Source organism: Penicillium vulpinum (genome assembly GCF_028829585.1).
Source record: "Penicillium vulpinum strain IBT 29486 chromosome Unknown utg000004l_segment0_segment0, whole genome shotgun sequence".
NCBI classification, from domain to species: Eukaryota; Fungi; Ascomycota; class Eurotiomycetes; order Eurotiales; family Aspergillaceae; genus Penicillium; species Penicillium vulpinum.
The window spans coordinates 6884809-6910968 of NW_026643244.1; the positions used below are offsets into that span (position 1 = coordinate 6884809).

The 26160-nt window shown below is 48.1% G+C and overlaps 10 protein-coding genes across 10 annotated transcripts; 6 read left to right on the plus strand and 4 right to left on the minus strand.

Moving 5' to 3' along the window:
* Window positions 1-848: 848 nt before the first annotated feature.
* N7479_011124 (uncharacterized protein) lies at window positions 849-6251 on the plus strand (the record flags this gene model as incomplete). The annotated part of the gene is made up of 16 exons (XM_057258815.1): window positions 849-939; window positions 1002-1132; window positions 1192-1941; window positions 2015-2297; window positions 2360-2593; window positions 2665-2895; window positions 2961-3514; window positions 3583-3745; window positions 3801-4148; window positions 4206-4329; window positions 4391-4462; window positions 4516-4631; window positions 4692-4833; window positions 4912-5478; window positions 5545-5940; window positions 6011-6251. 16 exons carry the CDS (start codon window positions 849-851, stop codon window positions 6249-6251), a joined length of 4443 nt encoding a protein of 1480 aa, XP_057106273.1.
* Window positions 6252-6534: 283 nt separating this feature from the next.
* N7479_011125 (glutamate--tRNA ligase MSE1) lies at window positions 6535-8651 on the minus strand (the record flags this gene model as incomplete). The annotated part of the gene is made up of 7 exons (XM_057258816.1): window positions 6535-7108; window positions 7175-7341; window positions 7399-7656; window positions 7713-8129; window positions 8189-8226; window positions 8286-8358; window positions 8406-8651. 7 exons carry the CDS (start codon window positions 8649-8651, stop codon window positions 6535-6537), a joined length of 1773 nt encoding a protein of 590 aa, XP_057106274.1.
* A 31-nt stretch (window positions 8652-8682) lies between these two features.
* N7479_011126 (putative DnaJ domain protein (Mas5)) lies at window positions 8683-10410 on the plus strand (the record flags this gene model as incomplete). Its single annotated transcript, XM_057258817.1, has 5 exons — window positions 8683-8710; window positions 8942-8968; window positions 9037-9095; window positions 9154-9797; window positions 9855-10410. 5 exons carry the CDS (start codon window positions 8683-8685, stop codon window positions 10408-10410), a joined length of 1314 nt encoding a protein of 437 aa, XP_057106275.1.
* A 431-nt stretch (window positions 10411-10841) lies between these two features.
* N7479_011127 (IlvD/Edd family dehydratase) lies at window positions 10842-12910 on the plus strand (the record flags this gene model as incomplete). The annotated part of the gene is made up of 3 exons (XM_057258818.1): window positions 10842-11411; window positions 11479-11633; window positions 11698-12910. The coding sequence occupies 3 exons, from the start codon at window positions 10842-10844 to the stop codon at window positions 12908-12910; spliced, it is 1938 nt and encodes a 645-aa protein (XP_057106276.1).
* An 895-nt stretch (window positions 12911-13805) lies between these two features.
* Window positions 13806-15433, plus strand: N7479_011128 (Major facilitator superfamily domain general substrate transporter; the record flags this gene model as incomplete). Its single annotated transcript, XM_057258819.1, has 2 exons — window positions 13806-13875; window positions 13935-15433. 2 exons carry the CDS (start codon window positions 13806-13808, stop codon window positions 15431-15433), a joined length of 1569 nt encoding a protein of 522 aa, XP_057106277.1.
* Window positions 15434-16186: 753 nt separating this feature from the next.
* N7479_011129 (Amino acid transporter transmembrane) lies at window positions 16187-18100 on the minus strand (the record flags this gene model as incomplete). The annotated part of the gene is made up of 3 exons (XM_057258820.1): window positions 16187-16578; window positions 16641-16826; window positions 16879-18100. 3 exons carry the CDS (start codon window positions 18098-18100, stop codon window positions 16187-16189), a joined length of 1800 nt encoding a protein of 599 aa, XP_057106278.1.
* A 1087-nt stretch (window positions 18101-19187) lies between these two features.
* N7479_011130 (alpha/beta fold hydrolase) lies at window positions 19188-20006 on the minus strand (the record flags this gene model as incomplete). The annotated part of the gene is made up of 1 exon (XM_057258821.1): window positions 19188-20006. One exon carries the CDS (start codon window positions 20004-20006, stop codon window positions 19188-19190), a length of 819 nt encoding a protein of 272 aa, XP_057106279.1.
* Window positions 20007-20711: 705 nt separating this feature from the next.
* Window positions 20712-21140, plus strand: N7479_011131 (uncharacterized protein; the record flags this gene model as incomplete). Its single annotated transcript, XM_057258822.1, has 1 exon — window positions 20712-21140. The coding sequence occupies one exon, from the start codon at window positions 20712-20714 to the stop codon at window positions 21138-21140; it is 429 nt and encodes a 142-aa protein (XP_057106280.1).
* A 3091-nt stretch (window positions 21141-24231) lies between these two features.
* Window positions 24232-24726, plus strand: N7479_011132 (uncharacterized protein; the record flags this gene model as incomplete). Its single annotated transcript, XM_057258823.1, has 1 exon — window positions 24232-24726. One exon carries the CDS (start codon window positions 24232-24234, stop codon window positions 24724-24726), a length of 495 nt encoding a protein of 164 aa, XP_057106281.1.
* Window positions 24727-25286: 560 nt separating this feature from the next.
* On the minus strand, window positions 25287-25893 carry N7479_011133 (acyl-CoA thioesterase; the record flags this gene model as incomplete). The annotated part of the gene is made up of 2 exons (XM_057258824.1): window positions 25287-25755; window positions 25814-25893. 2 exons carry the CDS (start codon window positions 25891-25893, stop codon window positions 25287-25289), a joined length of 549 nt encoding a protein of 182 aa, XP_057106282.1.
* Between the last annotated feature and the right edge of the window lie 267 nt (window positions 25894-26160).

Below are 26160 nucleotides of genomic sequence, written 5' to 3' on the forward strand. Positions count from 1 at the left end.
CGACTGGATTCTGCACGGCTCATGATAACCCTTTGGCTTTCCTTTTACGACCGAGCCCCCTTAGTTTCCTTATGGGCAGTTTTGCTCTCTCTCCACAGACACAAACGATAATCCTCGAGGGGCCGACTACAACTTCTCTTCCTGTTCAAAATTACGAGTTTGTCATGTCAAACTTGATCATGTTCTCCTTCATCCTTCGATGTTATTGAGCCCAACCCTGCGCCTGACTGTGTCAGACCGCAGCCTTCTGAGGATTCCTGTCACTTACACCTTTCCCCGGCTGACACCCTCGCTGTTTCAATTCCCACTGGGTTTAATCTTTTTCTCTTTCTGGTCTTCTTGGCATGGTGTTATCTCCGTTTCTCTGTCACTTATGGTTTTTCTTGGCTTGTCCTTATGGCTTTATTCCCTCTTCGCTCTCCTGTTTTGGGAGTCGGATTTGTACTTGGTTTTCACCGTTTTTCTATGTATTTGTCAGCGAAATACAGTGTTTTGATATAGTGCTGTTAATTCTACCTTCTGATTCTCCAAGGATTTGTTCAATTCAAGGAATAGCATACATAAATACATCTTAAGCTGGTACATTTGACTTATGTAGAACTGCCTGTCCATTGGACTGATTATACTAATTTGGATTGCAGCCCGAACAAGGCCATAGATAAACAAACATCCCTGCTCAGATCCCTGCTCAGGACGGACTCCGTACGGAGTTAACGCCATTCGTGATCAGGCTACCATTTAACAAGCCCCTGTCTTTTTTGCGGCTCAATTCCATCCGCTAAATTTTCAGCTCATCAAAAGTTGTTCCACACCAAGAACCACACACAGAAGCACACATCAGCGCTGCAATGGCGTCGACAGTGGTCGGGGACACCTGTGACAGCCTTTTTGGGCCTGTAGTCAGTCATCATGCTTGTCGTGGAGGATTTGACTTTACAGGTACATCTCCTCGATGTCTGGGCGCCTGGGCAGTCTCCACATATGCTAACATTGGAAACAAGTTCTATTCGAAGCATGGATATTCAACATTACTCCAGCAGCCTGCTTTCTCTTGCTATTGCCCATTCGTCTGTTCCAGCTGTCCAGAGAATCTTTGAAAGTAAAATCATCACCGACTCATTTGGCGACGCTGGTAAGTCTTGTTATCTATTAATGGTACAACCTGAAACGTGTAAATAACGCTCTATCTAGGCAATCGCGACGGCATTGGCAGCAATACAAATTGTTCTACTTGTATTTAGTGCGACAGCACACTACCCTGCACAGTATGTGTCACTTGCGGGTGATACCCTCAGCCTTATAGTGGCTGTTTCGATAATTGTTCTGCTTCATTTCGAGCACACCCGGGCTGTTCGACCCTCCTTCCTTGTCTCTACATATCTGTTTATTACGGGACTTCTAGACATTGCACGAGTACGTACCGCCTGGCTGTTACCATATGGTAGAGCATACCCGGCCTGCCTCACCGCATCTCTGGTGATCAAGTTGATCCTCCTAGTGCTGGCGAATGTTGAAAAACGCAAATGGTTGCTGCTGGCCGAAAAGACTCAGTCTACTGAGAGCACAAGCGGGATCTTTAATCGGAGCTTATTTGCCTGGCTTAATGAATTGCTGAGGAAAGGACACACCTTGCTGCTCACTGGCGATACGCTACCCAACATCCACGAGAAGTTATTGTCTAGTAATTTATCTGATCAATTTTCAAAGTCATGGGCAGAGTGTGACCAGAGTCGTCAACATGCATTACTACTAGCTATCCTTAATTGCCTGCGCTGGGATATTGCTGCTATCGTTCTTCCTCGACTCGCCCTAATAGGGTTTAGTATAGCGCAGCCGTTTTTAGTCGGCAAGACTGTCACATTCCTCGATCAGACTGACTCTCCGGTGAATATTGGCTATGGGTTAATAGGAGCCACTGCGATTGTCTTTATCGGGGTTGCTGTAAGTTTTATATCTTTGAACACTTCTTCAACTCTACTGGATGATTATTAATCAATTGACCTTTGGAATTTAGGTTAGTACGGCAGCTTATGAGCACCTAGGATTTCGTGCCACGACTATGGTCCGTGGTGGTCTTATGGCTCTTGTTTATGAACACATGATGGAACTGCCACTAGGGAGCACTGATGAGTCTAGTGCCATGTCCCTTATGGGCGCTGACGTTGAAATGCTTGCAGAGTACTTCCACTCTACAGTGTGCGAATCCTGGGCTAGTATTGTGCAACTGGGACTGGCCGCTTGGATCCTTGAGACTCAGATCGGTGTCGTCTGCATCACACCCATCGTGATTGTAATAGGTATGTGCTCTGGCCCTTCGTATTAGAAGTTATTACTGTAGTAGATTGATATATTTGGCTAGTTTTTACCGCTGCTTCTTTTATCATGGGCAATGCTGTGTCCCTTCGCCAGAAGACATGGCTACAAGCTACCGAGAAGCGCATCAATTTCACTAGCCACGTCCTAGGCTCAATAAAAAACGTGAAATTTCTAGGACTAACAGAGTTTATAAAGGGCTGCATTGAAGCCTTGAGGATCGAGGAGCTTGAGATCTCTAAGAGATTCCGCCGAATCCAAACCGTCCGTGTCTGCATGTGTACGTAGATCTGCAATTCCCTAAATATGGGAAACTCAATTGAAGGAAATCATACTGACAAATGCTTTAAGTAAACCTCCCAGATACTGTTGCGCAGTTTGCCACCTTCGCGACCTATGCTATAGTTGCGAAGGTGAAAGGGTCTGATGGTCTTTCTGCCTCACAAGCTACCACGGCCCTTTCACTGATAAATATGCTGATGATGCCTCTCATTCATCTATTGTTGGCAGTTCCAGACACATTCGCATCAATAGCATGTCTGTATCGAGTCCAGGAATTCTTGAGACGTCCAAATATTGTCGGTAAGTACTCTGATACGTGCCTTACCGAGCAAGATGTACAGCAAATTAACCTCATTTACGCACAGAGAGAAGAAAATTGCTCAAATCAGAAATAGATACTCCTGCATCTCCCACCAATTCATCTGAATTCGAACTGTCCAACTTTTCTTTGCTCGGGGCTAGAGGGATTTCCTCAGAGAACAAATCTGAATCCGACCTGCTGGTCTCCCTGCAAAATGTCCGGTTTGGCTGGAAAAGCTCTCCGTCGGATAGTCCCGGTATCACACTCGATCTGAGTCCCTCGCCCTTGGGTACTCTAGTTGCAATTGTCGGTCCCGTGGGAAGCGGAAAGTCTACGTTCCTCAAAGGCCTCGCAAATGAGACATCCGTTCTCGATGGCGAAGCCTTTATCAAGTACCCAGACCTGGCCTTCTGTGAGCAAACTCCATGGCTAACCAATACAACGATCCGGGAGAACATCATTGGGGAGAATGCATCCGCCGCGTTTGACTTTAATTGGTATTCGACTGTGGTGAGCGCATGTGCGCTGGATTCTGATCTCAAGGATATGCCAGCGGGTGATAATACGTCTGTGGGTAGCAAAGGCTCTAAACTTAGTGGAGGGCAAAAGCAAAGAATTGTAAGTGCAAACTGGGCGATCGTGCCTAGAAATAATAGTAATGGGTTTACGAACTGATTTTATTACAGGCCATAGCGCGAGCTGTCTATGCTCGCAAGCGGATTGCGTGCTTCGATGATACCTTGAGTGCTCTCGATAATGCCACTGCTCGACTGGTGTTTAACAATGTCTTTGGCCCGTCCGGACTGCTGCGTCGACTGGGCTGCACCGTATTCCTCGCGACTCACAATGGTGCGCTTCCCAACGATATTTTCATCTAGTTACTTATAGTACTGACACTTAGCAGTTCAATACCTACCCCAGACTGACTTTATAGTCGCACTCGGAGAGAATGGCAATGTTTTAGAACAGGGCAGCTTCTCTCAGCTTTGTCACGCCGGGGGATATGTTGACCGGCTAGGTATCAAATCAGGACAAATCGAGAAAGAGGAGATGCAGAATGACAATACCACCGGGCTTCCAGAGGCTCATGAAGTCATAACAAGCGGCATATCCACCCCGGATTCTATTGATGAGCGCCGACAGACGACTGATATTGCAGTTTACAAGTACTATTTCTCTGCAATGGGCTGGCTCCGAGTTTGCGTTTTCTCCTTCTTGCTGTTAGTAAATGGTGGTATTGGTGGACTCCGCAGTATGCCAAACTCCCCCTGACTGATGATAAATGCCGTTGGTACTCATTTTTCCACAGATGCTTGGATTGGGATGTGGTCTTCCAGCCCTGACAGCGCTTCAAACTCGAGATTGGGTTACTGGCTTGGACTGTATGGGGGATTATCCTTCATCGAAGGTGCCTCAATGGCTCTTGGTGTATAGTAAGTGAAGCCTTCTTGCTTTTCGCTCACATTTCCATACTGATAGGTTTCTATCTATAAGCTGGACCTGGGTCGTGATTGTACCGACCGCATCGAAAAATGTCCATGCTACCGTGCTGCAAACTTCCATGAGGTGAAATTTCCAATCCTTCGCCAATCGAAATACCAGCCAGCTAACATATCCAGTGCCCCTTTGTCCTTCCTATCTCACATAGACACGGGCTCTCTCATCACGCGTTTTAGCCAAGACATGAGGCTAGTGGATATGGTCCTCCCTCGAGGTTTCATCACCACAGGATTCCGTAAGTGCATTCACATTTTCTCCAATTATTTTAAGTGTTTCTGACTTCAGTGACATCAAGAAATTGGTGGGGCTCTTGCACAAGCCGCGATTGCCATAGCTGCATTGCCCTATCTGGCTGCAACCCTGCCATTTGTAGTTGGGATGTTAGTGCTTGTCCAACGCTTTTACCTGCGTACATCTCGCCAGTTACGGCTGCTAGAGTATGTTTATCTGCGCTAACAATTCTTTAATTTAACCAACATGCTTTTGGATAGTTTAGCAAACTGACAACCCCTTAGGATCGAGCTCAAAAGCCCCCTTTACACTCATTTCATTGAATCCCTCGCTGGTATCGTTACCATCCGTGCCTTTTCATGGACAACCGCTTCCACGTCCAGAATGCTAGAATTACTTGATAGGTCCCAAAGGCCCTTCTATCTCCTGCTGTGCATTCAGCAATGGCTTGGCCTGGTGCTAAAACTCATGGTGACTGGTATGACGGTAATTCTCGTCGGGGCTGCTGTAGCTCTGCGCGGAAAAGTCAGTCCGGGTCTGTTGGGTATTGCACTGATTGGAATGATGGAGCTGGGGAATGTACTCTCAGATTTGGTTCAGAACTGGACCCTCCTGGAAACCTCTTTGGGTGCGATTGCCAGGATCAAGGAGTTCTCAGAAGATACCCCAACTGAGGAACAAGATGCAGCTTATGAGCAGTTGCCAGATACAGAATGGCCAAGTAGGGGTGATATCTCATTCGTTGGCGCAGACATCGCATATGAGTCCGAGAACGTAGAGCCCGTGTTGCACAGCATTTCTTTGGATATTCGTGCTGGGGAGAAAGTCGGGCTTTGCGGTAGAACTGGAAGGTGAGCAACGACAGGCTTGAACGAACTGTCTCCGGCACAGGCGATAACAGACTAACCCATCCATAGTGGCAAGACCACCCTTGCTCTATCACTACTCCGTCTTAACGAGGTGGTTTCTGGCCAGATTATTATTGATGGAATCGACATATCGACGGTTCCTCGGCCATTGATTCGGCATCGGATCAGTTCTCTCAGTCAAGAAGGCTTCCTTTTCCCAGGTACAATTCGGCAAAACATCGATCCTTTAGGCACTGCCACCGATATCGATATCATTGAAGCTCTCAAATGTGTCGAGATCTGGAATGCTCTTGTATCTGCAACGAAGAGCGACAACAGCGAAGCGCTACTAGATGAAATACTGACCGACATGACTTTGTCTGAAGGCCAAAAACAGCTATTTTGTCTAGCAAGGGTGCTTCTCAAGAAGAGCAATATTTTGATACTAGATGAGCCGACAAGCAGGTATGTGAACTTTGCATCTCTTTGCTTCTGGCCATTATTATGCGAGCGATGCTGACCATTTACAAATCAGCCTGGATGCAGAGACAGATGCCAAGGTCCAAAAATTGCTTCGCCAGGATTTCCAGAACTGCACTATCATTATGGTTGCGCATAGAGTCCATACCATGCTCGACTTTGACCGAGTTGTTGTTCTGGATAGTGGTCGAATCATAGAACAGGGACATCCCTCAGAATTGCTGGCGAACAAAGAAGGCGTGTTCTCAAGCCTGCGCCATCTGGAGCAGTCTGCAGGAAACAAACAGGAGCTCTGATTGATCGGGTCTCAGATTGTATACAAAGACTTCTAGCCTTTAAACCGCAATATACATGGGTACTTTATTTCCCCCTCTAGATTAGCCAATTAGTAAATTCATGATAAACGAATCGTACAATAGGGTAGGCTCTCATCATTGAGTCATTTGCCGCAATCAAAAACGGACAATCTGCTAAACAATTGATTGAACACATTAACATCTTGTCTTCAGCAAACACATATTGGGATTGGGTTATATAAAATACAGTTATAGTACAGTCACTCGATCTCCTCATTCTAAACTACCGACTAGTCGCAAGAGTCCCCATCCAACTCTTATCTTCAGGCAAAGTTCCCTTAGGAACTCTCTGTCCAGCAGAAGGAACCAAGGACTGTGTCAACGCCTTGGCGTCCTGTACTCGGCGAAGCGTCTCATCTCTCCCGAGAACCACCATAGTCTCTGAGATTCCAGGCCCAGGCGCAGAAGCTGACAGAGCCCAGCGGAGGTAGTGATACAGCTCCTTCTTGAATATTTTGCCTGCGTTCTTGGGGTCAATGGGTGTATCTGACCCAGACGCGGAGATCAATATGCTTTCCGCGCCATCATAGCTGTTAATATTGTCGCGGTGGATTTCGATGTTCCAGGCTGCGGGTGGGACGAGTGTTAAAGCGGCTGCTGCGGTGTGAAGGGCTTGCATTGGGACTTCCGGGGAGGATTGAGGTGAGACTGGTTTGTAAGTGGCTCTGTTGAGTTTCGGGGTAAAGAAGACGGAGTTACGCTGGGCGAACTCCCTTGCATTTGTATAGCTGTTGGCATCTGCGCGGATGAGAGGCGCGATGTATTCTGGAAGAGTGCGGCCTTTGAGGATCGTGGCGCTGCTAGCTGTCAGCCATTGCGTACTATGTAATCTATGAGTGCTTTACGGCTGATGGCTGACTTACAGTTGATCGAGAGGATGGGTTTCTTCCACCACCGAAACCACGTTTGCCACCATCTCGTCGAACTCAGGGCCACCGCTTTTGGCCAAGCGTTGGACATGTGCCTTCTGGAGGAACTGGAGTTTCTCAAAGGAGACGACAGTGTTGCCTCGAGTGATTTTCAAATTGAACTAGTCAAATTGTTAGCAGTGAAATTAGGGAGTTTTCGCGAATCAGGAAGAACATACAATCTGTTCCAGTTCCTTCAGACTCAACACATCAGACTTCTCGGAATGCGACCAGCCTAGGAGCGAAGCGAAGTTCACCAAGGTTGATGGGAAGATCCCTTGTTGATCCCTGAATGACGAGAGGTCGATGTCTGCGTTGCGCTTGCTGAGCTTTTGTCCACTCTTGTCGACGAGCAAAGGGACATGAGCAAAGCTTGGTGGCGTCCACTTAAAGGCATTGTATAGCGCCATATGCATAGGTGTAGATGCCATCCATTCCTGATAGATGTTAGTTCAATATCTTGTGACTTGATGGCTGTAATAAGTAAACTCACTGTTCCTCGGATAACATGAGTGATCTTCATGCAATGGTCATCCACGACATTTGCCAAGTGGTACGTGGGGTGTCCATCCGATTTGATAAGAACTGGGTCGCTGTATACACGGTCGATGAAATCTAGCTTCGAGTTGTTCGGTCGATTCTGACCAGATTTGCCATAAACCAGATCATTGAACATGGGGTATTCCTCCACTTTTAATCGAATAATGTGTGCCTCTCCCTTGGCTGCTCGATCTTCTGATTCCTCAGCAGATACATCGCCGCATTTCCGGTCATAGCCAGGCGGCAGTCCTGCCTGGCTGCGGTGACGGGCGATTGAATCCAATCGTTCCGCGGAGCAGAAGCATCGGTATGCATGACCATTGGAGATGAGGTCATTGGCGTGGGACTGATATAAAGCCGTTCGTTCGGACTACACAGAAATAAATAGTTAGAAATTGTTTGTTTTGCGACAAAGGAGTGATATCTCACTTGTCTATAAGGTCCATAGGGACCACCAACGACGGGACCTGCCAGCAAAGCGAGACTCAGCGATTACCCTCAATATTTATACATATTTCAAACTGACCTTCATCCCAATTCAATCCTGCCCATTGTAAATCATTGTAAAGTCGTTGTTCTGCCCCGGGAATCGTCCGTTTCTGCCGTAATCAGTCGTAGTCCATGCAACGGAGCGCAACACACGAACCTGGTCGGTGTCCTCAATGCGTAGTAGGAATTGACCACCGGTGCGTTTTGCCAGCAAATAGTTGAAGAGTGCTGTCCGTAGGGAGCCTAAATGGAGGTATCCGGTGGGCGAAGGCGCAAAACGTGTGCGCGCAGGGCCATTTGGCAGTTTGTTCTTCAGATTAGGTGCTCGAGCAGCCGGAGAAGAGGAAAAAGCTCTGCATTGAATCAAAAACCGCCTGGCAATTAGCCCTTGAGGACTCCTCATTGTGAGATAGTCTAAGTATCTAAAGAAAGAAATGGCCGATCTCTTTGAGATGTTGCGGAGTTGCGGAGTTGCGGCGCGGAGCTCCCGAACAAAATTTCTATCACAACTTTGTTGGAATCAACATCTCCCACTCTCACTTCTTGTTCACCAAAGTCTCTTTTTTACTATTCGGCTCGAGTTGACGGCATCTTTCCATTGAAGAAAAGTCCGACCGTGTCTAATACCACTAATCACTGACAAGTACGTTGGAAAGTCGTGTTTTTCTTTGACTCTACTAACAATCTTCTCAGTGGCTACGGCTGGAGTTGACCTCTATGGTATGTGCTCGTTTGCACGGATCAACTATAAAAGAAACACCATATTGATCAGTTATTTATTTATACAGAGGTCCTAGAGATCCATCAGAGCTCAACCAAAGATGACATCCGCAAGGCATACCGCAAGGCAAGACAAATCCCGATCGTCTGTGTATTCCAGCGAGACTGACTCGGTTTTCTAATAGGCAGCCTTGACTAATCACCCCGACAAAGTCCCCGAATCCGAGCGCGAGGAAGCCTCAATCAGGTTCAAGGCTGTGCAGGAGGCCTATGATATTCTCTACGACGATGACAAGCGACACCTCTACGACACACACGGCATGTCTGCCTTCAACGGCTCAGGCGAGCCCGGCATGGCAGGACAACCTGACCTGGATGACTTGCTGGCACAGATGTTCGGTGCTGGCATGGGTGGTATGGGCGGCATGCCCGGTATGGGAGGAATGGGAGGAATGCCCGGAGGTGGTCGTCCCAACAAACCACGCAAGAGCCCTAGCGAAGAGCAAGATTACGAAGTCAGCCTGGAGGATCTATACAAGGGCAAGACTGTGAGGTTTTCCAGCGTCAAGAACATCATTTGCGGACACTGCAAGGGCAAGGGTGGTAAGGAAAAGGCCACTGCCAAAAAGTGCGCGACCTGCGGTGGCCATGGCCACAAGGAGGTCTTGCAGCGCATGGGCAATTTTATGACCCAGCAGACGGTTGTCTGTACCACATGTAGCGGAGAAGGCTCATACTTCGCCCCGAAGGATAAGTGTAAGAAGTGCAAGGGCACAAAAACGACCGAGGAGAAGAAGATCTTGGAGATCTACATCCCCCGAGGCGCGAGGTAAGACGGCGTTTTTTTCCTATCATCTAACGGAACTACATACTTACTGTGCTCTAGGGAAGGTGATCGGATTGTGTTGGAAGGCGAGGCCGACCAGGTGCCTGATCAAGAGCCCGGCGACATTGTTTTCAAAATCATTGAGGAAGAACACCCCGTGTTTTCACGATCTGGCTCGGATCTCCGTGCAACTATTGAAGTCACTCTTGCTGAATCCTTGACCGGGTTCTCCCGCGTCGTGATCAAGCACCTCGATGGCCGTGGCATTGAGCTTAAGCACCCCCTCACCGCCGGCGCTGTCCTCTCACCCGGACAGGTCCTCAAGGTCCCCGGAGAGGGAATGCCAGTGAAGCGTACTGATGCCCGTGGCGACCTGTACTTGGTTGTTGATGTCAAGTTCCCCGATAACAAGTGGCAGCCCACTCCAGAGATGATGGAGAAGCTCAAGGAAATCCTCCCTAAGCCCAGCCCTCCTCTCAAGGCTGAGACCGTGGACGAAGTTGAATACGACCCCAAGGGTCGGATTGAAGAATTCGGTGCGCAGGATGGCCACGGCGCCGAGGAATGGGAAGACGAGGAAGACGACGATGAACCAGCGCAGTGCGCAGCGCAGTAGAATCCCTCTTGCATAGACGGCGTCTGGGGCTTTGTATTAATAGGGTATTTGTGAATAGAACAACCCTCTTGACTCTAAAACACAAGGTAGACTAATGTACATCGACGTAGGGCATAACCGGTTTCATTCATTCTGCAGTGGATCAGTGTGGATAGTGGCTGGATATTCTATACAATATGTATTCATATCTATTCGTCTGGTTCTTTGTGTACTAACATCGGGACGAATAGACATACTATTCAATCTATCAGACCAAATCCGGGGCCGAAATGCCGGACTTCCGGGTCGGTCCCGGTACGTACCTTTTCGGCTTCGGTGTCGGCTTCCCTTTCTTCAGGTCGGATTTTCTTTCTTATAGATACTTCCTCTACAGCCCTGTCAATCCCAGCCTCAATAGTATATAATCCCCATAAGATCGCCGGCCAAATCCGATGTCATGCAACACCAAACCCTCCTGCGAAGGCTGTTCCTGCACTAATAAACCCCCTCCAAACATTGAAGACTGCGAAAGCGAGCTACTCGCCCTCCGCAAACGGACCCACGATCTAGAAAAAACCCTAGCAGCCCTCCAAGTCCGCACTGCAGCACCACAACGCAAGTTACGCTCAACAAGATGGTTCAACAACGACGAAAACCCGGGCATGACAGCGCTGTATCTCGAGCGGTATCTGAACTATGGACTGACGCGTGAGGAGCTCATGTCCGGGAAGCCAATTATCGGCATTGCGCAGTCGGGCTCTGATCTCGTCCCTTGTAACCGACACCATTTGGAGTTGGCGAAACGGGTGCGTGAGGGCATTCGCAGTGCTGGTGGGATTGCGTTGGAGTTTCCTACGCATCCGATTCAGGAGAGCTCTCGGAGACCGACAGCATGTTTGGATCGCAATCTTGCATATCTTGGTTTAGTGGAGATTTTGTATGCTTATCCGTTGGATGGGGTTGTGCTTTTGACTGGCTGTGATAAGACGACGCCTGCGGCGTTGATGGCGGCTGCTACTGTGGTAGGTTTAGGTTCTGGGGGTTTGTTGTCCTCTTGTCGATGATAAAGCTGATAGGTTCCGTGATTAGAATATCCCGGCCCTCTGTTTGAATGTTGGTCCGATGTTGAACGGCTATCTTAAGAACGATCTTGCGGGATCTGGAATGGTAGTATGGAAGGGACGAGAGATGTATGCTGCCGGTGAGATGAATCGGGAGGAATTTATGGATTATGTGGCTCGTGGGTATGTTTCTGCTAGGATTGAAGGCAAAATTGTGGGGGAAAAGGCATATACTGATCTTATACAGAGCACCATCTGTCGGCCATTGTAATACTATGGGCACAGCATCAACCATGAACGCACTAGCAGAAGCACTAGGAATGGCACTCCCAGGCTCAGCAGCAATTCCAGCTCCATACCGGGAACGTGGCCAATGCGCCTATGAGACCGGCGAGCGTATCGTCGAGATGGTCCACGCAGACCGCAAGCCTAGCGATATCATGACACGGGAAGCATTCGAAAACGTTATAGCCGCAAATACTGCTATTGGCGGGAGCACAAACGCTCCTATACATATTAATGCCATGGCCAAACACGTCGGTGTCGAACTATCTCTCGACGACTGGGACGAGATCGGGTTCCACATTCCTCTACTCCTGAACATGCAACCTGCCGGCGAATTCTTAGGAGAAGAGTATTTCCGCGCCGGTGGTCTCCCTGCTATTATGGCAGAGTTACTAGACGCCGGGAAACTACACCCAGATGCACTAACCTGCAATGGAAAAACCGTGGAGCAAAATGTGCGCGGGAAGCACACCTGGAATCGGCAGATCATCCGAGCGTATACCGAACCCATGATGAAAGATGCCGGATTCTTGCATCTAAAAGGCACTCTATTTAACTCAGCGATCATGAAGACATGCGTGATATCACCCGCCTTCCGGCAAAGATTTCTCGAGAATCCAGACGACCTCAACGCATTCGAGGGTGCTGTCGTGGTTTTCGACGGACCCGAGGATTACCATAGCCGTCTTGACGATCCCGCGACACCAATCGACGATAGAAGTATCCTAGTTATGCGTGGCGCAGGTCCTATGGGCTACCCGGGCGCCGCTGAGGTGGTCAACATGCACCCCCCAGCACGTTTATTGCGGCAGGGAATTACCTCACTTCCCTGTATCGGTGACGGGCGCCAATCCGGTACATCTGGCTCGCCTTCCATCCTGAATGCAAGCCCCGAAGCGGCAGCGGGCGGGAACCTGGCGGTTCTTCGCGACGGCGATCGGCTACGGGTAGATTTGAATAAGCGACGGGTTGACATTTTGATTGGAGATGAGGAACTCCAGCGTCGTCGTGAGGAGCTTAAAGCTCGGGGTGGGTTCTCTGTTCCTGAGAGCCAAACGCCGTGGCAAGAGATCTTCCGACGGGAGACTGATCAGTTGAATGAGGGTATGGTTCTACGTGATGCTGTTAAGTATCAACGTGTTGCGCAGCGCTGGGATCCTCGGCATAACCATTGAGGCTCTGACTGATTCTGCTCGCGGTTTTTTCCGGCATTGATATTAACACTGGTAATATTTACCCTCTGTGGAGAAAAAAAAGCGGGTGTGGGGGAATAAACTACGGTAAATGCGGAGATAACGAAGCTCATAATGCCGTTAATCCGTACCGTACGTCCACGGGTGCCATCTGAGTTCTCTGAATTCGCTGATTCGTTCACACCTCGTTCGCACATTTGGGTATATACCCGTCGGGTGGGCTCGTTGTCGGCATTTGAACAAAACTCATGGGAAGCCGACCCCGGGAGGCTTGGCAGATGCCTAGAATTGGCAATATCAAGTCCGGGTTACTACCCAGATATACCGAAGAGACGCATGAAGCAATGCTGTGCTTGTAGTAATGTTGAATTGGAAGAAATGGAGAGCAAAATAGAGAACACCAAGAGACTGTGGCTGTAAAAAGGGTGATTCGGCTTCGGCTATCGCCCGTAACTGGCCCAGGCTTTGCCGAGCCTTTGTAGTCCCCCGCCATACTTTCCCTGTCTCTCTTAAGAATTGCCCAGATTGGTGGTGATTGGTGTGAAAATTCTTTCTAACATAATTTCTCCGACAGTATACCATATAAGGTACCACAAAATGTAGATCAACGTCATTTCCCTAAGGTAGTATGTACAGATCCACTCCACAATGTCGGCGATTGAACCCCATGGCACGATGGATCCGGGGTACACTTTCCCCCAGACAATTATGAAATTTAGAAGATGCATACGGAGTACAGAATCTTGCAATATGCATAATTACAAGAATTATGGAGATATGCGGAGCCCGCGGGGTATCTGTGCTCTAGTTGTAGTTATAAATCTAGTCCTGACCCCGAATCTTTCTCTCTAACTTCATACTCAGGGAGTCCGACAAGATGGGCATATTCAAGAATAGTCGCGTGTATGCGCTCGCCACAGTGGCGTATACGGGTTCATTCCTATTCGGTAGGACAAATTTCTCTCCATTGGCTATTAAATACCAGTATACTGATAACTTCCTTAAGGATATGACACGGGTGTGATGGGCAGTGTGCTGGAACTTCCAAGTTTCAAGGCCGATTTTGGACTTCAGCCTGGAGCTTCTGGGTTCTCAGATGCCAAAAATGCTCAAGTCTCATCGAATGTCGTTTCACTTCTCACTGCCGGATGTTTCTTCGGCGCCATCACCGGTGCCTTTGCTAATGAGAAGTTTGGCCGTCGCTATTCCATCATGGGATTCCTCATGTTCTTCCTTATCGGTTCTGCTGTCCAAACCGCCGCCCACGGCTCGCTATCTTATATGTACGGTGGACGAGTGATTGCAGGTTTCGGAGTCGGAGGCATGTCAGCCATCACTCCAGTCTTCGTGTCTGAGAACTGTCCCCCGGCGATTCGTGGCCGTATTGCTGGTCTCTTCCAGGAATTCCTCGTCATTGGTGTGACCGTCGCATACTGGCTTTGCTATGGTGTAGCCGAAACAATCGCCCCCACAACCATGCAGTGGCGTATCCCTGTTGCATTCCAGCTTGTGCCCGGTGGTCTTATGATGATTGGCATGTTCTTCTTGACCGAATCCCCCCGTTGGTTGGCTAAAGAAAACCGCCTGGATGAGGCAATCAAAGCCCTTGCTTATATGCGCTCCGAATCAACTACCAGCCCGGAGGTCCAACTCGAGATGGCAGAAATCAAAGCCGCCGTGGACCACGAAGTCGAATCAACAGAGGGTCTTACATGGAGAGAGCCATTCCTTCCTGGAAACCGCATCCGCTTTATCAACTGTTTCTTGATTATGTTCTGGCAGCAGTGGACCGGCACCAACAGTATCGGATACTACGCTCCTCAACTATTCCAAACTGTTGGAGTGGCTGGCGGTAACACGAGTTTGTTCACAACCGGTATCTATGGTATTGTCAAGGTCGTGGCGACCGGAATCTTCCTCATCATTGGTATCGACAAGGTTGGTCGGCGGTGGTCTCTCATCGCTGGAGCCCTTTGGATGGCCACGATGATGTTTATCCTGGGTGGTGTTCTGGTGTCCTACCCCCCGGACCCTGATGGTGGTGGTGGCATTTCATCTGCGTCTATGGCTATGATTGTCATGATCTATCTATATGTCATTGGTTACTCTGCATCATGGGGACCGATTCCATGGGTTTACATTTCTGAAATTTTCCCAACTCGCCTTCGTGCGTACGGTGTCGGCTGCGGATCCGCAACCCAATGGCTCTTCAACTTTGTCGTTACTTATGTGACTCCTGCCGCCATCAACAACCTTGGCTGGCGGACATTCATCATGTTCGGTGTCTTCTGCTTTACCATGTCTGTCTGGGTTTTCCTCATCGTCAGAGAAACGAAGGGTCGCTCCCTCGAGGAGATGGATGTCCTCTTCGAGAAGTTCCATGCATTTGGTAAACTACGGGATGTTAGAACTGCCGATCTCGAAAGGAAGCTTTCATTTGAGGGCGCTGCTACCTCGGATCATAACGAGCAGGTTGTTGAGACTGAGGATTATGTGAAGAGATAAAAGCGGTTGGACCATGTCAGCGTTATGTCCATTTGCTTCCTGAGATTCGATTCGAATTTTATAGTGTGTGTATCTAAGCCTAGCTAGTTATTCTGATCAAAATTACGACATCTAGTTCCCAACTCTCATTTCATCTTCTCTTTCCTTTTTAGGTTTACGAGCTATACCCCTATAACTAGGATATGCAAACACAAATATAGCACAGACGAACGATGAAATACCTAAGCATTCATATTATTAAGACTACGGGCACAATTCTTTTTTTGCGGCACCACTATAGTATCCTGGACGCCTATGACATCCATAAGTAGTTATATCCATTTAGAATAGTCAGCCGCTTATGCGGCCTTATGGCTTATGGTTCTTTTTGGCGGTTCTTTTGTAGAAAAAATTTTCCTTTTCTCGGTTTAATAGTTAGACGATAGGACAAAGCGAGGAAAAGCATAAAGTGCGCAGACAACAATTCTATGTCCAATCATTTACACGAGCTAGTTAAGTAGGAGTGGCGGCCAGCGATAGACACACTTAAAGGTGCTGGCATGTAGTGTACCGCAAGCAAAAACAGTGTGCCTGTAGGCTTGCTCTTTATTATTATAGTGAATATCGGGACCTATAAGTGAGTAGGGAGATGCTGAAACCTATAAGAGAAAGGGGAAAACACAAATATTCCGACAGGCACTCATTGACCAATGAAACCTGACAATGTTCAGAACAAGCTCCCAGCGTTGTACCCCAACCCTAAACCCCGATGGTTTATGCAGCTGGGTTTGCACAAGTGAAAGGGGTTAGTTTACCCGCCCCAAATGCCTTGTGCATCGAAGTAACTGAAGCCCAAATTCCCAGACCAGCGGCAGCCAACGCACCAAGCGCGTAGATTACATCGAAGGTGTTCCACACAAACTTCTTTTTGTAACCTCTGATCCATCGCTTGATTCCACTATCCAAGCGCTGTGCCTGGCCAGTTGCAGGATTGAACTCTTCTTCGGGGAGTATCGCGTCATTCTGGATGTTAAACCCAACAAGCAACATCGGTGGGAACGTGAAAGAAAACTGCAGGATACAGGCGGCTCCCACGAAGGATGTTAGATTGCTAATTTGCGGGATTGCAGCCGCTATCACCCAAGCGACAGCCCAGTAGGCAGGCGCTAGAGAGATTGTTAGATTCTTCCAGTTCAGATGAAGCCTTAGGGAATAGACATTAACTTACCTAGCCCAATCCACAGTAATTTGCCTGTTCGGCTGTTCAAGTCCGGGAAATGGAAGACATCGCGTAGCACGACGTTGTAGAAGACTTTGATTCCAATGTTACCATATAGCAATGCTGCGATGACGCCGGTGATAAATGAGATGGCATTGCCTAAAGTCTGGAACTTGTAGGCGGAATTTGGAATACCTATGGGATTATTAGCAACTTCAGAATTTCCTTTGGATACTATGCGGCTTACCCTGGTAAGCAGGATTGAATGTAAATTGGCCCTGCGCACTGTAAACAACCATGCCCGAGAGAAGATAACAGGAGTAGATGAATATCTCGGCAATGATAAACCCCTTCCAAAAGTCATATGGCCGTCTCATCTCAGCCATGAGCTCATTGAAGAGGGTCGCACCACCGTATGCGAAAATAGCATTCATCATAGCATTGATTTTGTCTTTAAGAGTTGAGTTCTCAGGCCAGTAGCCGCTCGTCTTCACAGGTCCCTTTGGAGTATCATAGCTAGTCAATGATGCGGCGTAGTTCGGGGGATATTGACGAACCACAGCCATAGTCATGATGATGACAATGACATTCAGCCAGATCGCAATGTTAGCCAGGTAAGAAAGACGTTGCAGGGTACGGATCTGTCCAAATACAAAGCCGATGACCATGAAGATAACCTCAGCAGCAATGAAACACAGGAATCCCTGACCATTGGCCCCAACAACCATCTGCGCCAGTCCCTGTCCGTTGCTTACAATGAGCAGGGAGACATTGAGGAAGAACTGGAAACTTTGTAGGATGTTCACAAAAATGCGCGCCCAATTTCCATAGACACGGAATGCCACATCGCCATAATTGCGCATCGGGAATCGAGTCGAGTCAAGACCGACGAATATCCTCCACAGTTGCATGCCGGAGTAAGAAGCCATGGCGCCAAAAACAGTGTAAAGTGCAGCTCCTGGCCCGTAGCCCATCTGACTGATTGCCCAGGGGACATTGATCGGTCCGAAGATGTCTGTGGTAATTAGATAGAAGATCGAGCCCCAGGTTGCAGTTCGCCCAGCCCGCTGTGCCTGTTCCCATTCTGTTTCGGTGATGCCCCAATCATCGGCTGTGCTATCGCTGTTCGTTTTGCTGGGAGTTTTGGCGCTGGACTCAGTCACGACAGGGGCATCCTGTACTGTAGCATCAGACCTTTTGCTAAAAAACTTCTTGCGCCAGTGCGCAAACCCGGCATCGTCGGTCGAAATGTTCTTCTCAACCTCGCGCGATCGCTTGGCCCAGTAGACATAGCTCTCAAAAGTGATGCTAGAATCCGAGTACATCGAGTGGTTGCCATGAATAAAATCAGTCGGAGGCTCATGAGGAACAAAGACGCTGCCCTCCTTGGTGTCCTCCATCTTTTCTCCTTTGTCCTGATGAGCATCGGCAGCGGCACTTATGGTGGCACCGGAGATCTTGTCCGCCATGATGAAAAGGATAATCTCTATAAATTATATATGATTGATCAAATTCTAGAGGAATATAGGAAAAGGAATGGGTTTCTCCGAGGATAACATTGCTCTCTTCATATACAGGGAACAGACAAAGTCTATTGTTGACAGGAAATGGCAATACTGCTAAAGCACTAAGACATCTAAATTGCGTGGATCTTTCTTGGAGCTAATAACAGTCCGTGCAATATGTAAAAAGCGAGCTATCAATCAGCCACCAACACGCCAAATGTAACATAACCCCATCTTTTTACGGAAAACCAATGCTTCGCCGCCGTACGACCTCTACGAATGGCCACTAAAGTCAGTCCCCATTTCATCGGCGGTCCACATAAACCTCGGCAAAAGCTTGTCTCAAGTATCCGAACTTGCTGATAGTGCATATGAAATCTAAAACCTGATGCACCGCACTGTTTGTGGTTAGTTCAGGTGCGGAAGTCCAACGGAGGCCGACGATGTACCTTCCTTTTGCTCAAGTTTTGAGCAATTTATTTACCGAAATCTGGAACATCTGATCAGTATCGTTGAACACCTGAAGTTCATCGCAGATTCCGGATGATCCGGGATCATCATGTTCGATGAAGAATGAGGTAACTCGTCGCATGATGTACCGTGGTCATCCGTTTGGATCGTAGTGATATCATTTGCAGCGTATCAAGTCACAATCCATATAATATGGCTTTATCACCGGAACTTGCCAATGGGTCTCACCACAGTCTACAATGCAGTGTGCCTGGAGCACGGACCTCAGGCTATTGTTAATACCGCACTTGGAGCTGAGCTGAGTGGAATTCATAAAACAGCGCAAATATGCAAAATACCGAGTTGGCGATTCTGTTTATGTAAATTCCGTCAATATCGAGGTGACTTTCGGGGTGATAGCTTTGATTATGTCCAAGGACAACCTTCTTCGACGCCTAAATTATGTACATTTTTCTGGCCTGAGGCCGAAAAAGCGTCTTACTAAATATGAAGTATTCCAACCTTGGTTGCAGGTGAGGAGAAGGCTCGGCCTCTATGTCCATTATGTTTACCTCTAATTCTATCTACAGTATTAGTCTCGCTATCCACACTGATCCAAGAACCCCGAGATGCGGCGATACATCTCTATAGGGTTAGAATACATAGGGAAATGCCCAGCGCTCACGATATCGGCCAATTCAACACCTTCCTTCTCCAACAACGGCAGATACGACAAGCCACGCATCTCCTCCCCGAACATAAACATGCGTGGACAGGACAATGCCAGAAACTTATCCATTAAGTCCCCATGATCCGTCAACTGCACCATGGACTCAAAAATGGGCCGAACCGCACCAGCTCGGACCTGGACACGCAGAGTACTAGCATACATCGCACTAGCAAACGATCCCGATGTGCGTGTGCGCTCAATAAAAGCTTCCATAAACGCATCTCCGTCATCGGCTGGGAACATGAAGATCTGGCGGCTGAGGAAGCAATCCTCTGGTGCGAGATTTCCCTTGATATCCACAAAGCTGAGGACACGGGTTGGATGTTGGTTTGCGAGGAGGAGGGCTGTTAACCCACCCATTGAGTGGCCTATTAGGTGGAATTTGTCTATATTGAAACGCGCGAGGAAGGCTTCGGCGGTCGCCACGAGGAACGGGATATCTGTTGCGGAGTCGTTGTTGCTTGCTGAGTGGCCGCAGCTGGGGGCATCATAGGCAATGAAGCCATGGTGCTTTAGGGTTGGCTGGTGCTTTAGGGTTGGCTGGAGCTTTAGATCGGCGAGATCTTCTTTGCTGGAACCGAAGCCGTGGAGGAAGAAAATTGGTGGGTTTGAATTGAGGCTATGGATCGTTGATAGGTTGAGGCTAACACCTTCCACTGTGAGGGGGATGCATTCGAAGGTGAGGGACATGATAAGATTAATGAGCTCAAATTTCAATATTTCTTACATTGGATTTGCTTTATATTTATTTGCGAAAAAGTTCTGGTAGAAGATTTCAATGGTTCGGCGAAATGACATTTTGCCGCCATTTACTCATAGAAGAGTCATAGCCTGCCCCATCGACTTCATACCGGTCTGGTTTTCCAAAGTAATCCAGCAAATATATGGTCCATTTTGATCAGAATATTTTATTCTGATCTCGAATTTCGGCCAACGACTATTAACCAAATGTGATACTGTTCAGGGGGCGTCGCCTGGGTGGGATATGCAGTTTGAGCAGACGATGATCTTCATTCTGTGGAACCCTGAAGTTTCAGCGGCAAGAATCGACACGAAGAATGCTTCTCGTTCAACACGACCATAGATCTTCCATATAAGCAATTTTCAATGGCCAACATCAAGTCATGGCAGAAGGATTGGATCCGAGAGCTTACTTCCCCTCTACCCAGACCTTATGAGGGATTGGGCGAGATTATCGAGTGAAAAGAAGACGTAGGCAGGTCTAACCCCATCTGGCACCCTCCAGTGCGCGCCATATATCGTGTTCCTAGCCCTGGCCGACACAGTGATTGCGCTCTTTGCTTGGGCGGTCTTGTGTACTGGCCCACCGGAGCTCGAAGCTACGCTGTCAACCTTCAATCCGAACCAAAATTCGCAAATTACCCGTACGACACAATGAGTATGTTTGCCCAAAGCGAGCGCGATTTCCGGGCTGCTCGAGTCTGCAACTCCGTGGCCTCGCTGCTCACCATGTCACTAGCTTCGATCGTCTATCCATGCGCAGCAGTAGCATTTCTCCGCCAGTTAAGACAGAGCAGGGTGCTAGCCGACAAATGTTGGAATGACCCGATGCATCACCACGCTCCCACTCCTGCTCATTTTCTGTCAGCAGGCATGAACAAGGGCTCTCTTCTTAGCACCACCCTAGTTCTCTTCGGCGCCAGATCCTATCTCAATATAAAGCGTATCATGCCGGTTCTGAATAGGGAGGCTGTATATGTAGACATCCTTCCCTTTATCAAACTACTCCTGGGCGTAGACTACCAATCTATATCAATGGATGTAGATCAGTGCGTCAAAGATGCCAGCATCAAATTCAGGTAGCAGATGTTCGCAGCTGATTACGCCTGAATCTTTGTCACCGACGAGCGGCATCAAAAAAGAGTCAATCGCCCAAGTCCCAGGCGCAGACAAGATGCCTTCTTTGCCGCGTCGCTTCCAGATGTAGGACTTGTGGATGTAGAGTTCCCAGGCTGGATTACAGGCAGGAATAAAATTTAACTGAGACATAGAGGCTGACCAACAGGTTTCGGATATACCTCACGCCAGCGCGGTACTCATATCCGTCTTGTTAAGTATCTATCTCGCATGCATGCTGGGTCTGTCGCTGTAGCTTGCGTGAACGTCGCGATGAACAAACCAGCTCGATGCATTTACCGTGGTGTGCATCGGTGCGGTGGTGCCAGGTCGATTTCGATCCGGCTGGTGCATAGCTCAGACAACATCGAGAACCCCGAAAAGCTGCCCTGGTAGATTGGTGGCGTCACCGCTGTGGAGGATAGCGGGGCTAGTGGCGTAGGTGATTTGGGCCTGGGCAGAGAAATGGCGCTCATGGGGGAGAAAAGCTATCGCCACTATGTCGCTGATGGTGAGAATCCTGCGGGTGTGAGTGGAGGCAGAGAGCTCGGAGTGAGATATTAGTGTGTCTCTGGGAACGCACAGAAGAATATGTTTCCACGCGACTTAGTATTCCTATAACTTAGACCTGGCCTGTATACTCGGAGTAGGGTAGGTTTTAGGTCAAGGTCTTGAAGTTGGTTTATCCTTCGAGCTAGACAACATAGGTAAGTAGGTGATTATCTCTAATTTGTTTGTAAATAATAGAAACATATCCAAGCCTAATCCCATAGGAGTGGAGGTTTTTCAGCGTGCGTTAAAATTTCTATTTTGTAGAAATCCGGCCTCTTTTTATGCTATCTCGTTAAAATCCGGTACGTATAGTATCCTATACGTATGTACTCATTGCAACGCCAATTTGCAGCACATTACCAACGCCTACAGCTCTAAATTGTCTAGAGCTGGCCACGAAAGTAAGACTAAGCAGGTCAGAAGATGATTTGCTTCTATTTAGATACATGCTAGTGATTTCTGTCGGCTAAGGATGCTTATTGCCCTAATGTGGTGGTCTAGAATCCCGCTTTAGGCTTGATCAAGATTTTCTAGTTGGAACACAGCCCAAAATCACATACGACATTAATAATATGTCAACAGTATTGGTCTACGGGCTAGTTGATGTGTCACCAATAAAATTCAGACTTACCATATACTCAACTTAATGAGCTCCAGTTAAGCTTGGCCCGTGTAATCCATAGGAAAAACGAAAAGGCTAGCACCCTATGGGCGAATGAAATGAATGAGGTAGAATTATCACACTTGGGCAATTTGAAAGAAGGCTGACCCAAAAGGGGCTCGAGGGCACGAAAAACAAAACAAAAGACTAGGGTTCAGAAGTCAAAAGAGATTGGTCTCGCATTATCTTACATCAATGAGTTAGCACTAGACTCATTTTGACAAACGGTCAATTTCCTTTTCCCGGGGGTTTCTATTATCGTAACCGCCATGCGTCATGTCATATTGCAAATTTAGCAAGGATCTGCTTGGCGATCGCCTACGGCTGCGAGGCTCTAGACCAGGTGGCACCGCAATGATCTCTGGTTTGTTGACAAGTTGGACTGATTATGCATGGACAGGGATATCTGAAGCCTGAATACTGATATATGTAAATGTGCGGCATGCAGTCATCACATCATCACGCAATATATCAACTATGCCGGTCATAGCGAAGCTGATGGATCACAGATAATCGAATGTTGTGGAAATAAAAATCCACTAAGGAATGAAAAAACTAGCCATTGGCTTCAAATAGACCAGGCTAGAATATAACCCGGCCAGACTTGTAAGCCAGGACAATGCCGAGAAACATCGTACATATTATAGGGCTGAACCACGAGAACTGCGCCACGAAGAATTTTGCAGCCTGGAAATTTCCTGTCGGGAATGTGCGCCAAGTGCTTGAGACTTTATAACTATTGAGTCATGAAACCTTGAGAGGTTCCGCGAAAGCCGTAGACTACTACATTGGAGAGCTATGACGTTGAAAAGCCAAGTGATCCCTAAACAGGACAATAACATGAGAGCCAAAAAAAACCCCGTAAGCCAAAATGATGAGATTTGCCAAGAGTCGGTTGGTCCGAGCACGTGAAAATCTCTCAGGTCAGCAGCCCACGGGTGACATAATCCACACTTTTTTTTGTCATTTCCAGCCATTTCAGCCACTCGAAAGGCGGATAAAGTGCGGGAAAGTCTAGAGGCTACCCGTTGTGGCTTAACCTGATGGGGCAAAAATATGGCAAGGGTAAAAAGAGGGTCGATAGACTTTTCTCATAATGTTCCACATCTGACCGCCAAATATATCCTAGCACACATTCTTGACTATTTTATATATAACTTCCCCATTCAAATCACCATGGCGACATTCCTCCAGTTAAATGCCAAATCTCTAGCACACGCTCTTTTTGAGCTCTAACATCGGCCGGCCGTGCTTGTGCATGCTCCTGCGTCTTGCCGATTGCGACAAGTCCAAGCTCTTTTCAACCCTCCCCATTCGCCTACTACCCTCCATCTTTATTCCCCGTTATCTGGGACACAAAGCTATTCCTTCAGAGGTCCAAAGCTGCAAGCTTATCACGACCCCCTTTCTCAACTCAAAACACGCCAACCCCTACTCACCGCATCGATAACGGAAACACCTTGCTGTCTGGCCAGTGCTGTTTGAATTGGACATTCCAAGGTTCTCAATCAGTCCTTGCCTCTGGTCACAACCCCGTGCCAAGTGTGCTTTCCGTTCCACATTCTTTGTCTCCCGAGAACTTCTCTTCTCAGGGGTCTTTCACCGTGATTTTGTGATCCCGGAAGACCCGTCAAATTCCCATCTCAACTTGGATTTTGATTGATTGATATTTTTATTATTATTTTTCGCCATGGCTGTCGACTTATAATATACCCTATAACCCTTGAGATTCTTTGCACTTGAGTGTTGTTTCTATATCAACTTGCACTTCTCCCTCGATTTTTTTTGTGGACAAGTCATCCTTGCACATATCCTTTTTTTTGGATCTTGATACCATCCCCAATCATGGCCCCCAACCTCTTCCTCTGTGCGCGCACCCTCTTCTGCCCTACCTACTGGTTCCAGAAGGGTGATCGCGACAGCAATCTCAAGGAACAACACTGGGAATCTCCCGTCCCCGGAACATACAAGTTCTTCCCGGGTCGCGGATGGCACCTCATCCATCGGGATGGGTGCGAAAACGATGAAAAAGTCCCTGCTGCGTTAGTTTACTGCCGCATCCTCCACCGCTATATGTTTGAGTCCGAGCTGGATGAACGTTGCCGCTTCTTTGATGCCCCGTTGCACAAGGGCGGCCGTCCGGAAAAGCTGCGCTTTTTCCTCCTCGACGACGGCATCCACTGGGTTGCCGGCTGGGATGCCGAGGGAAACTTCATCCTTGGCCCTTACCCCAAGTGGTGGCTCGATGAAGATGGATACACCATGCGCCGGGGTGCTTCGCCTCCTACCAGTTCCAACGTATCCCGTTGCAGCAGTATCATCGCTGGCAAATTTGACTGAGCCGCCTGTCTCCTCAACCCACAACCCTTGAGATTGTCAGATGACAACTCTTCTAATGATGATTGGAATTTCCATCATGCATGTATACCCATTCTGTTGGCGCTTTTTCGATCTTGCGAAGCGATTTAGCGTGTCTCTTTTATTCTAATGATAACCCACAAAAGTTCTTGGTTTCGATTTTATGTTACGGTGATGGATATGTTTTCGGTTTCCTTTTTGTCTTATAGATCTCAGGTTAGATTAGACTTTTTAATGATTCAGGGGTTTGGATGATCTTCTTGATCTACACGGCACACGTTTTTGTCTTTTCTTCACATCGGCGTCTCACATTCCTAAGATGATCATCAATACCAATCGGGGCGTTTGGCCAGGCTACATCTCGCTTATTTCTCTCGAATTCCTGGGGGGATCATTCGATCAACCTCGGGTCTAGAATCCCAATCCCTCGGGACGGAAAGCCCGGGATTATACGACTGCCTTGAAATGCAAGGGGCTATCTAGATTATTCTGATAAGGAAACTATGTACAAGCCCAGCCAAGCCCAGCCAGCATTCTATCCCTCACAATTTCGCCTCGGCCCTAACAAGCAACTTCTCCAAGCCCTTTCTAGTCCGCTCCTCCATCCCCATCTTTCCAACCCGCATAGTCTCCCTCAATACAAACACGTGGGTATAAGTCCCAACCATCTTAACATCCTCCTCTCCCTTGCGGAAAATACCCACTTCCCAGGTAACGCTAGACTTGCTGAGCCTATTAACACGTAGCCCGACCTCAAGCAGATCCGGGAAGCGCACTGAGGCGAAGAAATCAGCGTGCGTCGATACAATTAGACCTATTTGGTCGGCGCCAACTGCTAGGTTCGCTGGAGAGGATAAATTGGAGGGCTGGCCGTCAGTCGGTGCTGGGGTTGGGTTGTTCACGCTGAAGGGATCCATGCCGCAGTGCTGAATTAGGTACGTGTTTGCGATTGTGTCGAAGAGGTGTGTGTACACTGCGTTGTTGAGGTGCGCGTACATATCATTGTCGAACCTATCGGTTTGGTGTTAGCGTCGGTGTCGGGTTGCTAGTTCGGAGATCCTGTACTGACCATCGGGTCTGGTGTACTTGGTGGAACCCATAGTCGCTGCGCTTGCGTTGCTTCTTGGCTTGGACCTCTGGGGTGGCCATTTTCTGTTTTTTTCTCAGATGGAATGGTCAAATTTGGTTCAAGTGCAATTATTCTACGATGTGTTTATGCTTCCAATATATGTTGTAACAAGAACCTTGGAACGGGGTTCTCTCCGCACGAACCTCGGCCCGGTACATCGGTGATTATGTAATTTGGGGAACTCCGCCCGGGGTCGGAGCCATCCATTCTTTGATTCACTTGTCTTTCATCTGAATCACCTCTAGCAACAAAGAAGTAGACACATATCGAGATTTTCATCGTATATA